General features: G+C 55.8%; 2 protein-coding genes across 2 annotated transcripts in view; one reads left to right on the forward strand and one right to left on the reverse strand.

The window, feature by feature from the left end:
* VOLCADRAFT_86283 (uncharacterized protein) overlaps positions 1 to 6901 on the forward strand; it is a gene marked incomplete at both ends in the record, with an annotated part of 10944 nt that extends 4043 nt beyond the window's left edge. Inside the window, 7 exons of the mRNA XM_002945832.1 lie at positions 458 to 624; positions 1048 to 1279; positions 1757 to 2342; positions 3071 to 3283; positions 3650 to 3880; positions 6171 to 6351; positions 6784 to 6901. Coding sequence (XP_002945878.1) covers positions 458 to 624; positions 1048 to 1279; positions 1757 to 2342; positions 3071 to 3283; positions 3650 to 3880; positions 6171 to 6351; positions 6784 to 6901 — 1728 coding nt within the window. The remainder of the gene's footprint in view (positions 1 to 457; positions 625 to 1047; positions 1280 to 1756; positions 2343 to 3070; positions 3284 to 3649; positions 3881 to 6170; positions 6352 to 6783) is intronic.
* Positions 6902 to 8827: 1926 nt separating this feature from the next.
* VOLCADRAFT_115803 (uncharacterized protein) lies at positions 8828 to 12633 on the reverse strand (the record flags this gene model as incomplete). The annotated part of the gene is made up of 12 exons (XM_002946180.1): positions 8828 to 9016; positions 9179 to 9331; positions 9528 to 9654; positions 9823 to 9915; positions 10131 to 10344; positions 10595 to 10710; positions 10887 to 10996; positions 11216 to 11348; positions 11473 to 11782; positions 12006 to 12228; positions 12341 to 12400; positions 12496 to 12633. 12 exons carry the CDS (start codon positions 12631 to 12633, stop codon positions 8828 to 8830), a joined length of 1866 nt encoding a protein of 621 aa, XP_002946226.1.
* Positions 12634 to 14964: the final 2331 nt, after the last annotated feature.

The following is a 14964-nucleotide window of genomic DNA, read 5'->3' on the forward strand; positions in this document are numbered from 1 at the left end:
GGGGGGGGGAGGAGGGGAGGAGGGAGGAGGGGAGGAGCAAGCAGGCCGGGGGGAGCTCCAGATGCAGGGCGGAGATGAAGAGGGGGCCGAAACGGAGAAGGGATGACAGGGAGGGGCTGGCAGCTGGGCCATGTCACGGGAGGCGGGGTTCCTGGAGAAGCGGCCAGAAGAGACAGGGATGCTTGGCAAGGGGAGGGTGTGGCGGCAGTGGTAAGGGGGCGGTCAGTGCTCACGGGAAATGATGGCACCAGCTGTGTGTGTGCGCAGGAGGGGGTGTTAGGGTGCTACGTAAGGTCTGGGAAAGCCAGATAGAAGGGGCAGGGTGCCATATAACCATATGTATGGAGGCCGCCTCGAGCGGGCCCGTTATCCGCCACCCGCCTGAAGCCCAGTTGAACCCCCTCCCTCCGTCGCCCCAAACGCACACACACACACACTCTCTCTCCCCCATACACAGGAACAAGTTCGCGAGCTGGCTGCGGACAACGAGCGGCGTCAGGAGAGCTACATGCGGCGGGAGGCGGCTCTGCAGGAGGACGTGGCCAAGCTGGAGGAGCAGCTCAGGAAGGCCAGGGGGGAGCAGCCGCAGAACCCGACATTCGGAAAGGCGGCGGCAAACATACGGTGAGCGGGGAGGCGCTGGGGGGGAGTGCATTTATTTGCGAATCAATCTCAGGTGCAGATGTCCTATGAGCTTGAGGGGTGAGGGGTGGGGTGTTTTTTTGCGGTAGATGTGAGTTGCGGGTGTTTCGGGGGGTGAAGGTGGTGATTTCACTAGAATGCGGCTTGCAGCTAAGGAGGGGAGTGGGCAACCTCCCGCCCAGGAATAGATGGATGTGTTTGTGGGGTGCTGCTGGGTCTATAACTTTGCTGCCTTGTACAGCTCATCATTGCGTTCTCGAATGCTCGCGCTCCCTTTCCCCCTTTCCCCCCTTGCCCTTTTTGCTTCTTGCACATGATTTCCATCCCCCTAACCCCTCCTTAGCCCTCCCCTCCTCAACTCCCGGCCTGCCCCCACCTCCACCCTCCCCGTGTACCCCCTTCCAGTGAACTGCACAACCAGGTGGTGTCCCAGATTGAGGACCTGCTCACCGCCCAGGCCGCATCCTTCCGCAGCGAGGAGCACTCCACTCTGCGCAACTTCACCGCCCGGCTGGACGAGCTGGAGGCGGCAGTGGTGACTGAGCGGGCCAAGGGGGCGGCCCGGGAAGACATCGACACTGTGGAGCAGGTCAAGAAGCTGAGGACGCAGCTGGAGGATACGCAACAGATTGCACAGGTGGGTCGGCGGGTGGGTGGGTCGTGGGTGGCTGGGTCCAGAGCTGCTGACGGTAACGTGCTTATGGCGGGGGGTCGGAAGCAGGAGGATTGCTTGGCGGGTGCGGTTCAGAGGAATCAATTTCCCCGCAACACGGAGAGAAGCCCACATATTAAGTTTAAGGTCAGAAACCAATAATAAATAGTCAGATCCATTATATTGCTACTGCCCCCCGCAGAACTGGTACTGACAATCCGTTAACCTTGGTAGTATGAGTGCCTGTACCAAGTAACGTATCAGGAACAATACTATTATTCCGTAATCCTGTCCGTACCAGTCCACCCATATCGTCCTTCCTCGTCCTCCTTCCCGCTCGTTGATCGTTTGCGTGCTGCTTATGATTCCCTTCCTCGCGTACCTCTCCCCTGTCTGGTTAACTCTCGCTCCTTGCCTATGATTTCCCCCTGCCTGCCTGCCTGCCTGCCTGCCTGGCTGCAGATCCTGGACAAGAAGCACAGCGTGTTGGCGGAGGAGAACTCCCGACTGAGGGCCCAGTTCAAACTGCAGGAGGCGGACAGGGAGTACCTCATCAAGCAAACGGTGGCGCTCAAGAAGGAAAACACCGCACTCCGAAACCAGCTGACGGCACTGTTGGAGGAGATGGCCGTACTCAACCAGGAAAAGGAGGAGCTCATGAGGGCGGCGACAGCCGTTGGCCCTGACGGCGGCAGCACGGTCGGCGCTGGCGTCCTTCTGACCCTAGGTGGCGGACGGCCAGGCTCGGCCGTGGCCTCGACACGGCCTTGGTCCTCACGCGGCGGCGGCGGCGGCGGCGGCGGGGTCTCTGCCTCCGCTGCGGCCGCGGCAGTGACCTCCGCCGCCGCCGGCCCCGAGGGTCAGGTGGCTGTTAAGATCCAGCGGTACGAGGACGTGATAGAGAACCTAAAGCGGTTGTTGGAGGCTGAGCGGCGGCGCACCAAGCAGGCCCGGGCGGCGCACACGTTGGAGCTGCAGCAGCGCACGGGGCTTCAAGCGGTCCTTAGGCAGTGTGTGGAGGACTTACGGGAGAGGCGCAAGCTGCTGGGTGAGTGGCTGGGGCCAGGGGGGCGTGAGTCCACGGGATGAGAGGCGGGACGTGGATAGGGGGTGGCCGAGAGAGGAAGAGCAGATAGGAAGGTGGCCAGGGCGGAGGTCAGGAAAATGGTAGGTTGCCAGGCCTAGTGTTTCTTCCTGCGGTTCGGCAATTCCGTCCCTCGTGTACGGCGATGCTGCCCCGCTTCAGTGCCTTCCTCGTTGCGGTCCTTGGCTTCCTTCGTCAGTTCCATCTGACCACGTGTGCGACTGTGGGGATTTTGGGTCTTGCTTGGGTGGTGGGCTCGGAGGAGTACTAAAATTTTTGTTCGCTTTTATTTAAAATATCCATTCTAGGCATGATGAAACCTGTTTAATATGTTCTCAAATAAGCGATAACGATATCGCCAATATTGGGCCAGTTTGCCCGGCTGGACCCCTAACTGACATCAGGCACACTTCCCCTGCCCTCTCCGTCCCTCGTGTGAACCCCGTCGTCTCCGAATTTAGAGTCGGAGGCGGCGAAGGAGCGGTCCTCATCCGACCGAGACCAGGCCCGACAGCACCGCCCATCCTCCGCCCTCCGTCCCGCCCCCGCCTCCTCCCCCGTCGGCCGGCCACTCTCCGCCGCACGCCCTCCACTGCTGCACCCGACGGCCAACCGGCGACCCAACAGCGCCACCGCCTCACCGCACGGGCCCTTCGCCGGAGGCACCGGCGCCTCTGCTGCTTCCGCCGCAGCAGCTGCCGCTGGCGATGGCAACCTAACACCGGCTGAGCGTCAGGATCTGATCTCCATGCTGTTGGGCAAGGAAGAGATTCTGCGGGCGGTGTTTGATCGGGCGTTCCCTGGAGTCACCCCGCATCCCCCTTCGGACCCCTACCTGGACCGAATGGCAAACTGGCAGGAGCATCGTGATGCGCAGGTGGCTGCCAATGCCAAAGTGATCGCAGGTGAGAGTGAGCCTACTTGTCCGTTTGTCCGTCCATATGTCTGTTGCTTGTGTATCTGTCTTCACGTTGTTTGTTTGTCTGTTTGTTTATTTGTTCGTGAAAGCCCACCAGCGTGTGTGCGCCCGCGTGCGCGTGTGTCTGTCTGTCTGTCTGTATGTCTGTATGTGTGTGTATGTATGTATGTATGCGTGCATTGCGGAAGGGAGGGAAGCACAAATGTATTTACGTGTATGCGTGTGACGTTGCGGCAGGCCTGCTTCGCGATTTCCAGCATCTCCGTCATCTACCTACACCCACATCCTCCTCCCAAGTCCTTTACCTCCCCACCCGATCCCCCCCACTTTACTCCCCCCTCCGGCCCCTCAGCCGCCAAGAACGCCGTATTGGCCCCCGCGACCGCCGTGAAGGAGTCCACTCCAGGGGGCATGTTGCTCAAGGAGGCCGCGAACCGGCCCTGGGTACTCAACGTGGATGCCATGTTGTCCGAGTTCCTAGGGGGCCCAGGAGGGGGAGGGCCGGGGGTGGCGGGGGCTGCATCGCTCAAGTCCATGGGGGTAGCTTCCGCCGCGTCCGGTGTGCCAGGAGGAGGGGCGGGAGGTGGGGGAGGGGCTGGGGCTGGGGGAGGGATGGGCGGGGCAACATCGCTCAAGTCGATGGGGGCCCTTTCTGTCGGTTCGGTGGCGGGAGGGAGTTTTTAGGGGTACCTGCCTAGGGATTGACACGCCCCAGGTGTCTTTCTTTTATATGTGTGCTTAGGGCGGCTCAGCTGGAAAGTGATAGGACCCGGCTGGCCGGCAGTTGACAATGACCTCGTTTGTGTAACCAGGGCTTATGTTGGAAGGACGTGCGTATGTGTGTACACGGTGGATGTGCTTTCCGGATCAATGCTTTCTTTCTATATTCGTGCTCGCCGTTGAAACACGGCCAACGAGCAATGGCGTATAAACTATGATGCCATGCATGTTTGCCTATGGGGTGTTAGGTAGGTAGGTAGGTAGGTAGGTAGGTAGAGGGCCGAAAGCCAGAATGTGCTTTAGGGGCCCATATGCGCGAGGATTGTGGGAGAGAGGCGTGTGTGTGCGTGTGTATATCTATGTGTGTGTGCATGCACAAGGCATAAGCCAGCGCTGCATGCATTTTTGAACTTTGTGATTCCAAAATAGCAGCGGGGAGGATCATATCGGATAGCTGTGACGGGATTCATGCATGCTACAAGACCGTTCATGTCTGTGGGTTCGTTACCTTTAGAAGGGTGACGCCTGGTAACGCAACTCAAGGTATACACAAGTCAAACTGAGGATGTGCAGGGTAGTGCACTCGTGTAGCCATATCGCCATGCCACCGCAGCTAACGACGCACGAGGAGGGACCCGGTTCGGGTGGGGCCCCAAGGTGGTGCCAGTCCCGCAGAGGCGGAAACACGGAGCGCGACAGCCCACCTGTTGCAGATAAGAGGTTTTTGACCGGTTTGGGGCCCACCGCAGTGCGGCCCACGACTTGATACGAGGCATTGATAAATTTACCAGCTGGGGCCAACAAGTCAGTTATGCAAGTGTACTGTCGAACGCTCCTGCCCTTTGTCCCCTTCGTAAAAGGCAAGCGTTTCAAAGGTATAGCCTGAGTTAGCTCTCGAGGGTCTCACCCCGGGATGTACCGGGATGGCACCGTCAGCGGGCTGGGCACAAAGTACGGTTTAGCTAGGGACGACAAGCATGGCCCTGGTCGGGGTAGTTGGCAAATCCAAGACAAGGGATTGTGCGTAAGGACGTGTAACACAGCACGACGGTTGATAGGCACTTGCGCAGTGCGAAAATGGTAGCAGCGTACGACACCCTTGTCTTTGTTGTTTTGATAGCTTCTGGATAAGCAGTTGTATGGAGAGTTCCTTTGCTTGGAAAGCGGCATGCCGCGCCGACCCTATTCGGCCAATCTCGGCGTGTCCCCGGCCGCGGCTTCTCACACGCTTAGCAATCGCTGCTTACCCCAATCCAGAAGCCGTGTGCGACCTCTTCCAGAAGCTCGCGGCGGAGCGCTGGTGGCCCGGTGGCGTGCGTGTCCCTGGCGCACGTCCCCCGGCCAGCTTCGGCTGGGTCCTGCATGTGCCGGCGAAGACATTCTCCCAAGCGAAATACCCAGCACTTTGGCCACCAGCTCCCCACACACGAGCCCCTCCGCGGACCTCACCTCCTCCAACCGACCCAGATTCCAGCCGACCCAGATTCCAGCGACCCAGATTCCACCACCTCCAGGATTGGCCACCAGCCCCCCAATAGCCCACCTGACTGCGCCGGTCCCATATCCAAAACCACTTCTATGGATTCCACATCCAAGACCCACAGGTCTAGGCTTGTCCTTGACTCAAGCGGCTCCGCGGCACTGATCAACGTTTCTCTTCGCCCTGTCTTAGCCACGAAATTCCCATATGTTGCCCTCCGGCCCTGCGGTCCCCCGTCGCGCCATCTTTAACGAATACAGTTCCATTTCTGAGTCTTTTCCTTACTGGAGATCCCTCTGGCTGCGGCGCTGCTGTGGTCTTGCCGCCCCCACGAGACGGTTACTTCTACTGCTATGCCTGAAGTCGTGAGGATGCTACAGCTGTTTCCACTACTGTCGCGGTGGTGAGAGCGCTGTTGGAGCACACTTCTTTGTGACTGTGTTGCGGTGGAGGTACTGGTAGAGGTGGTGATGGCGATAATGCAACGATATTTGGCACGGACGCCCCTGGGAGTTCAGAATTCACCGCTTCCCCGAAGGATGCTCAGGAAGCTGAGACCGGCGGCGGTGGCGATGTGAGCAGCAGCTGGGCCAACGACAGTGACACCGGCCTGGACGCTGACGGCACCAAGGGCTGTGATAAGCCCGGTGCGGTCCATTCTCGATCCGCTTAGTTGTACGGATCGTACGACCCACTTGCAGCCACGGCACGGTTTCCGAGCCTGTGGGGAGCGCGGCCGCCGCATCCGATGATAGTCGGGCGCTTCTACTGAGGCACATCCTCGGTGGTACCCCAGCAACCCGATGGAGGTTTCGGAACGCAGCAGCGAGCATTGTGGAGGCATGCGGTTGGAGGTTGGTGGTTGTGCTTGATGGTGGATAATGCATATGCTGCTGGTCATCGGGTATTGAGAGTACGAAGTTGGGCCTTGGTGGACGTTGCCGTCACCTGGGGAGGAGCTCCTCCACTGCAGGAGGGGCTAAAGGAGCCGGGGGGTGCCGTGAGAGGTAGAGAACACCGTACGACCTGCCACAGAGGATAGCTGTTGCTTGAAATTGGTTAAGGGAGGAAGTAAGGGTTTCAGTTCAACTCCGCAGCATGAGCAGCAGCAACAGGAGCAGTGTTACTGAGTGGACACCTTAAGAAGGGCGGTTTGCCTGCTTGGGCGTTCATCAGCATGCTTGACCCAGTTTATCCGTTCACTCCCAGCACAGCTGTTACGTCCGGTCGAGCCTCAGCTCCTTTCGCCCCTTTAGCCCACCGATGTAACCCCTCACCACCCGCAGGAATCTGCGTGAGCGGCGCCTAATTTCATGGGCCTCGAGTGAGCGCATGGTGTCAGAGCTCATGCTGTGGGTGGAGGGCCAGCTGCAAGGCTTCCCACGACCACCGAGCAAGACGTGAAGCTGCGTTGGCCAGGGCACTTGGAGCGGGAGCGGGGTGCGCTAGGAGGCGTCAGCGGGACGTTGCGGGTGGCGAGCACGGCCGGACCACCCTGGACACCGCCGATACATGCTTGTGGGGAGGCTGTGGAGAAGGCTGTGGAAATGGATTCACTCAGGGCTTGATAGCACCGCTTCAGCATCACGTGGCCGCGACGTGGATGATGCCGCCGCCGCGGCGAGCTGCGTTGGAGTATCTGCTGGAGCGTAAGCTGCTGTTGTCGCTGCGTTAACACTGTTGCGGAGGCTGCGAGGGACTTGGACGAGCCATAAGGACCGGAGGGACAGCCATGAAACCAATAGTGCGTAGCCCACGCAGCTGCCAGCGGTGGGGGATGAGGTGTTTCTGACATGGGGTGTCCAGATGCAGACCTGGTGTCATGCCCCGTAATTGTACATAAGTAACCATATCCCAGGGCGGCTCTTACAATGCCCGAAACATACGGCGTGACGGTTGACTCGAATAAGTTGGAGCGAAGCGTCTACAATATTTTGAAGTAAACAAATAAACATTTCGTCAACGACACTAATACGGACAAGTGCAGCTGTCAACTTGCTATCTCGTGCCTGGGTGTTGCAACGACATCACATCGCTTGGCTGGCGATTGTCCAGAGCGGGGCCCTCCTGGATGTGTGAATCCTTAATCTACCCTTAGCAGTCATTGCAGGTATTGAATAGCAAGTTGTACATGCTGTTTGCCGATAACGCCCGTCAACTTCCACCCCAATCGTTCAAGGACCTCACATACGTGGTTAATGCGAGATGCACATGAATCCATTTCCGCAGGACGCTGTACAAGGAACTTGACGGAAATTTGCATGCTGATGCTTCACCAGCACCTTTCGACTCCACACGATGACGCTCCTAGGGCAGAGTCTCGACCTCAAGTGGATTGCGGCGATCCTTGTCATAGGCTATCTGCTTGGGAAGGTGATAACCTTCTACGTGGGATACCGGTTTGTTAGGTACCTCTGGGCTCGGTATCGGAGGCGCACAGCAGCACCACCAGGGGAAGATGCGGAACCCCTATTGTCCAATGGCGATAGGGAGCAAATTGGCAATTTTGGAGCAGACGTCATTACAAGCTTAGAAGGGGACTTGGAGCGGCCCGTGAGGTGCGAGGTGCGCGTACATGAAGAAGAGGTAATTGTCAGGATATTAGGAGTAACTGACAAGTCTGTCGGTGAGCCATGCGCGCATCCTTCAGAGGATGTGTGACGGGGCTCCGGATGGCGGCAGGAAGAAAGATCATGGCGGTTGTGCTATGGCTTCGAGTTAGCGCGCCCAGGTGCAACGCAGTCCAGTGACTGGGCCTGTGCATTTTACAGTTTTACAGAGCTTTGCTATGAAATGGCACTTTTGGGCGAAGCGTCGGTTGAATCAACTGTAAACTATATTACACCGTTGCAAGGCCGGAACGGTTGCTACCCCCTTAGCCGCCCACCGTTCACTAACATAAGCCACTTCGTAAATGTCAACGTCATTTAACCTTCACGCCTTCACGGCCAGTGATGTCACAACGACATAACTCCCACGAGCCTCAGCGTGGTCAATGCCAAATCCCGCCAACCACGGGCAGGGCAAACGCGGCAGGAACAAATACACATAATCATGCTGCATTCCGCTATGGCACACACTTACTGTATAGCACACGTCCGGTATAACCCCACAAAACCACGTATATGGCCTCGTTAATGCCGCAACCAGCAACCAGGTTATGCCATTAGCACAAACGGCGCTATGATATCCCGACACATGCAATAATTTGCCCAACTCCTGCGGCTGCTCGGGCGGTATACCTGCCCCTTGCGCAACATCGACACGACCGTCAGAAACCGTAGTCCGCCAGCGCTGCCTCCAATGGCAACAGTGCGGTAGACAGCATCATCATCCTTGCACTGCCTGTGCCTGTTGTGCAACCGCTCGGTAGTCGGCAACCACGTCCTGTAGTTTGCCCAGAAAGGCCGTGACGTCCTCCTTGCGGATGTGGTAAGTGGCGTTCTCAAAAGCACTCTTGAGGGGGACTATGTTGAGAGCGCTAGCCGTCTCGATAAAGGGCCGTGCAAACGGATTGTTCTGTGGGGCGGGCAGATTCAGGTAGTACCAAAACAACCAAATTGCGAATTATGTACAGCACAGTTCGCAAGGGAACAGCAATACAACGGCATAGGAACGTTGCAGACAGTACTTCCAAACGAATTAGCCTCCACTTCACCATACGAGCGCAATCCAACGCACCTGCAATCGGTTACCCGATATGTGCTTTGCGTGAACGGACACCAGACAGCACAAGCCGCGTTCATCGGCGGCCCCGGCGACGACCATGGGCCTTCGGGCGTCGCTGGAGCTGTATCGGCAACTAGTGGCGTCACGCAGGAACAGCGCCATGTACTGGAGGAGTGAGAAACATAAGGGAACAACATGGCAATCTTAACGACTGGGCCAAGCCTTGCATTACCGTGTACTTATGCACCGGCATTGAAGCGACTATCTGTATGATGCGGATGCTGACAGCGCTCTTAAGCAGCCGACCCAGGGAATTAATTATCGGCCAAGAACAATGAGACACAGCACTCCGCCAACCTACTTTTAGCACGGTGGGGTGCCTGAAGCGCGGGTTGGCCAAAGCATTGCTATCTGCCACGTTGACCCAGCGGTAGTCGGCTGAACGACCGCCCTTGACCTTGCCAGCTGTAATCATGAGTCCACACTCGCTGCAGGGGCCAACGGGACGCGTGCTTCAGTCACGACGAATATAGGAAACTTGTAACCAATGAAGCCCTGGCTCTCTCGATACAAAGAGGGTCTGGACATATTAATGAAATATTGATGGCTCCACGCACCCCTATAGACTTCCCAACGCGCTTATCCCAATCACTCACTGCACGACGTCTTGGCACATCTGCTTGGCCAATTCCACGCCGCGCTCCACGATATGAAGATTGCGCTGCACGTGAAGGGCGCTCTGCGCGTTGCTGTGGGCAGGTGGCAAACCAGTATCGCAAGGTTGGACACTTCGCAAGGTTGGACACTTAAGGCCACAGCAAAATTTGAGGACATGGATCCACCACGATATATGCACCAGAGAAATGGTCGGGTAACATGATGCTCCAATTCATGGGCTCGAGAAGGTTTGCCGTAACCCACGTGAAGCATGCGGTGTAAATGTGCTGCCCTTGCCCCAACGTACTTAAAGGCGGTTCGCTGTGAGTCCGGGTTGCCGGGCTCGGCCTCCGTCAGCAAGCCCAGGAGGGCGAAGACCATGTCCGACGCACCAAGCTCCTCGTGCTTGTACAGCAAGCGAAAGCTATTGAAGTGAAGAGAGTCCCAAGCAAGCATATGCTGGGGAGCAAAGCGCGGCAACTGACTCCGTAGTTGACCGTTGTACACCTCGCGTAGTCCCTCTACCAAGTTGCATTATACACATAACATAGCGGTCGAAGATGCTCAGTCCACATACACTGGCTGGCTAATGCATGACCACACTGCCTACCCCGCTGCAATCAACCCCCCCCAACCATTCACACCGTGCTAGCTTGGAGATGGTTGCTCATAATTGCGCAACCAGGTTCCGAGGCCGTCTTCCGGAAGACGGCCAGCAGGTGACAAACCAGGCTGAAGTGGTGTTCTGACAAGAAACATATGTTCACTTACTGTATGCTGTGCTCGCGTGCTTTAGCGGGATGCACATGTACGTAAGCAAGCTACGGAGGTTGTCCAGCCCTTTTTGCCGCCACGTTTGAAGCCGTGCAGCGACGTAGCACGTGTACCTGCATGGCCATACACCGCGCCGCTCTCAATAATTGGCTTCCAGGCCAGAACACTACAAATCATCCCCGAAGCGCCGTAATGGAGCATTTCCCATGAAGCATAGACATCCTTATCCTGCTACTACCCTGCCTAGACGGAGCTCCCCGTACTCAGTTAAGACTCCCAAGCCGCTTACCTCAAGCTGTCCTCGATGGTCCAGTATCGCAGCAGTGTCAGGCGCAAATCCTCGCACGCCTCCACGTGCACTTTGTGCCGCGGCATGGACAGCAAACTTGAAATGCCGTCCTATGTCCCCAGGTACAGAGGGGCAATTCACAACCGAAATACGGAACTCGTTACAAGTTTGCTTGCAGTTGTTACTCAGTCGAAGCTAGGAAAGCTATGTAGACTGGCAGGAAGTGCATGGAGGCAGCAGTGAAAGCGCGACTAAGAGGTCCGGTTAAACTTTCTTGTGTAGATTATTTGTGCCCCCATCAACCTCAAGTAAAGTTCGCTTTTGCACACCTGTGCAGCATCCTCTTGGTCCTGGTCGTGGTGCATCGTGACGTGGACAGCTAGCTTGTCCCGCCACGTGTTATACTGCTGCTTGCTAATTTGCTGGAATAGCAGCTGCTCCGTGAGGGCAACAATTGCGCACCTATGCACCCAAAATAACAAGAAAAGAGGATGAGAACGCGGGAAGGCGTGTGTCGCAAGCGGCCGCATGGTAAGGAGAGCCATTCCATGTGCCCTGAAGCATGCTATTAAATAATCCGGCCTACCAGACATGGAAGTTATCGTCGTGCTGCAACTCGTGGCACAGCGAGAAGAGCAGTAGCGACGAGGGCTTTCCGTAACCGTTCCGGTCGCTGTAGTATGCATCCACCTCCTCCGCGCGTTTGCGCCTCGCGGCAACGTTCTCAGCCCGCGCAGCGGGGCCACGCTTGGGTGGCGAAACGCCGGCATCATGCCCACGGTGACGTTTACGGGTCTGCTCGCCATCGGAACCAACCCCCTCTTCATTATCGTCATCATTAACGTCATCAAGATCAGAGCCGTCCGATTCACTAGCGGAATCGTCGGATTGTGCAACTGCGAATTAGGGGCAAGATCCATGATCTCTACGTTGCACAAACATAGGTCTTAGGTCAGGAAACAATAACTCAACGCACAGGGACAACGTGCCGAAACCTTAGGCTGTGGAACAGGGTCGGGCAGACAGTGCCATATCTACAACCCATATCCCATGCCCCAAACAAGTCAAAGCCATTTCTCTTGCGCAGGTATGGAAATCTGTATTAGCTCAGCAACCTACCTTCGTTATCGAGCTGCTGGTCATACGACGGTACAGCAGGCTTGGGTACAGGGTCATCATCATCAACCAGCACAAGGGTATCCATGTCATCATCATTGTTGTGCCCATGCCAGACTGGCCTATGGTGGTCTAAAACGACGATGCGAACGTTGCTGGGAAGGTTACATAGGCTGCGCACGTCCTCCGTGGCGCCACAATTGAGCAGCAATACTGTTTTCACCTCCTGCAAGAAGTACAGGGATGGGGTTTCACGGTATCCTCCGAAACCATACCGTGCTGCGCCGTGCTCGTCTTAGCACCTGTGCATTGCTCAAAGGGCCGCAATGCTCCCTGACCTCCTCGTAGCAGGCCACTGGTACAAGCGAAAAATGTATGCTCTCGCGGTTGAAGAGGTTCTGCAAAGTCACCAAGTTAGCCAGTTAACCATCCTGGCGAACATCAGCTGGGAATGCTCCCATGTCAGCAGCAAGTGCAGGTGGCTGATTCTTACCAACAGCAGTTGAGATGCGCATACCGAGTCCGCGTCCACGGATGCCGCAAGGCAAAGGACGCTTTGATCTTCACTACCGTTTGAGTCCTTCTTAATGGCCTCGTAAACTTTCCTGAGATGCTGTCCCGGAACAATCATTGCACCCGCGGTGAGGCCACACGGCTAGAGCTTCAACCAAGCGGCGCATGTCCCGCCTCAGGGCCTCATAGTCCCACAGAATTACAGGGCTCGCTGCTGCGGTTGAAAAGCTACTCGCCCGTGCACTCCAAACGCCCAGCTGCAGCTTGACCAGGAATTGCGCTGCCGATTTCTTGATGTAAGCTTGAATTCTAAAAAGACTTAGGCATCCCTGGAAATTGGCCAGATAGCTGATGTTAGCTCCTGAACCTCCTGTGCGACGGCTTGAATAGAAAGGCGGAGCTTTACGCAGTCTGATAGATAAACGTTTCAGATTTACTATAGAACCACGCTAAAGCTTATTGAAGTTTCCGTCAAAGGCAGATGTCAAGCTGGGACAAGCTGGGGCTATAACTCAAAATTGCCGTCGTACCGGATTCAGGAAGAGCAAAGCTCAGGCATCATGACAGACCAACGTTGTAACAAACATAGCATGATTACCACAGAGCCTTCTTAAAATTGAATAGAAAATTCCGGCAGTCGGACCCGACAGTCGGCAGATTGTGCGCGACAGCAGACAGACACGCTTAGGTGAATGGGTTTCTTCCCTGCAGCGTCTGGAGTTATTGTGGCAAGTTTGCCTTGATGTATAAAGGCCTAAACCCGTGTTCTCCCTAAATGTAGCTCTTCTCCTTCGCTGCATGGCAATGTGTCCCAGTTGCAGTCCCGGGTTCCAGGCGCAGGTTGTTAGTTACTAAGGTACAAATAAAGTACTTTCAGCTGTTACTTTGCTTTGTTCAAGCGAAATGTACAGTACGGCCACTTTACATTTGTGCTTCCGTTTTTCGTAAGGGCTTGAAAACGGCATCTGGATTTTTGGTGCCATGCAAAGATGGTGAGGACCAGGACAAGTTATTGCAGTGTGGTCGGTAGTCTGTTTGTTCAGCACTGTTAACGAGCGAGAAAAGCACCGACGCACGAACGTAAAAGGACATCGTAAGCAACCCCAACATCATAAGCACCCCACATTGCAAAACAAATCGTGCTTTATGAGCCCTCCGTGGTAGCGGGCTGTTTTTGTGATTTGCCGCCCGGGTGCACGATGTACAGCATATTCGTGACGGCACAATTTGGTGTCAAGCAATTTTCCCATACCTAAGGGCTTGCCCCCGGGCGCTAAAAGGTACGTGTGTCTGTGTCTGTCTGTCTGTTTTGACGGATATCCGTTGTGGGGATATCCGTTGTGGGGACACATGAAGGTACAACCGGTAACACCTTGTTTTGTCTTGTCTCTTTGGTCTTGTCTTGTCATATGCTCGCGTCTCGGAACAAATGATCTATCTCAGTATCAGTTACCGTACCAAGGCTCTTGTAAGGTGGGAACGTGAGGGTGGATACCGGGATGCGTCCACGGTTAGGGCCCGGGTTAACTTGCGGACTTGGGCTGATTGCACGTCGTCTTTGCACAATAGATAGATAGATCAGATAGGAAAGGGGTCGACTTGGATTGGGGTATTGCGTATTGGTGGATAGATGGCATTCATTTCCGTGAAATGTTAGCAGTTATAGCCAGTTCACATGCTACGTTACGTTAATATAGATACGTTACGTTAGATATAGCTTCTACATTCAATCTTTTGCGGAGCGAGATACCGTAGTCCCACTTATGATTCGTGATTCAAATATTCGGGGTGTACCCCGAATTTATAGCACGTAATACTTACAGGCTTGCCATTAGTTGTTGCTCCATAGGTAAATGCCATTTTCTGTTACAAAGAATGAAAGAGAGAAATGGACTGAGAGGCCCGAAGAAGACGGGCCTAACGAACGGAGAAAGAGACACCGCAACTGAACTAACGCGAGGCTGCGCCAGAAACGGGCGGGCGGGCGGGCGCGCGCTGAACAACAAAAACAAGATAAGCTAACCAGCTTAATGCGCGCAATAAATGACGGCCCTGAGGACACGGGCCGTTGCGAAACAGTTAGTCTAACAGTTACGCATTGGGCCTTACGCCCAACTAACCCAGCTTACTTACGCAAGCTCGCATTAGTTGTTGCTCCATAGGTAAATGCCAAAGGAGAAGATACCCCCTCTAGCGGAAATAACAAACAAACTGAGCACCAAAACAGCGCAACGCGACGGGCCGCTAGAGGGACAAAGGACGCGAGAGCTGCCAGACAGGCACACACAGCGACACGAAATAAAGCTCCCCAAGCAAAACGCCTCAACGACCTCCAAACGATACTCCAGCAGCAAGGACGGCGGACACGCCATCTCTACACAGGCAAAAGAGCAAACAAACAGAACGCTGCCAAAACCACAAGGACGAGGTCAAACCAGCGCTCTCCAAC

Source organism: Volvox carteri (assembly GCF_000143455.1).
Source record: "Volvox carteri f. nagariensis unplaced genomic scaffold VOLCAscaffold_1, whole genome shotgun sequence".
Taxonomy (NCBI): Eukaryota; Viridiplantae; Chlorophyta; class Chlorophyceae; order Chlamydomonadales; family Volvocaceae; genus Volvox; species Volvox carteri.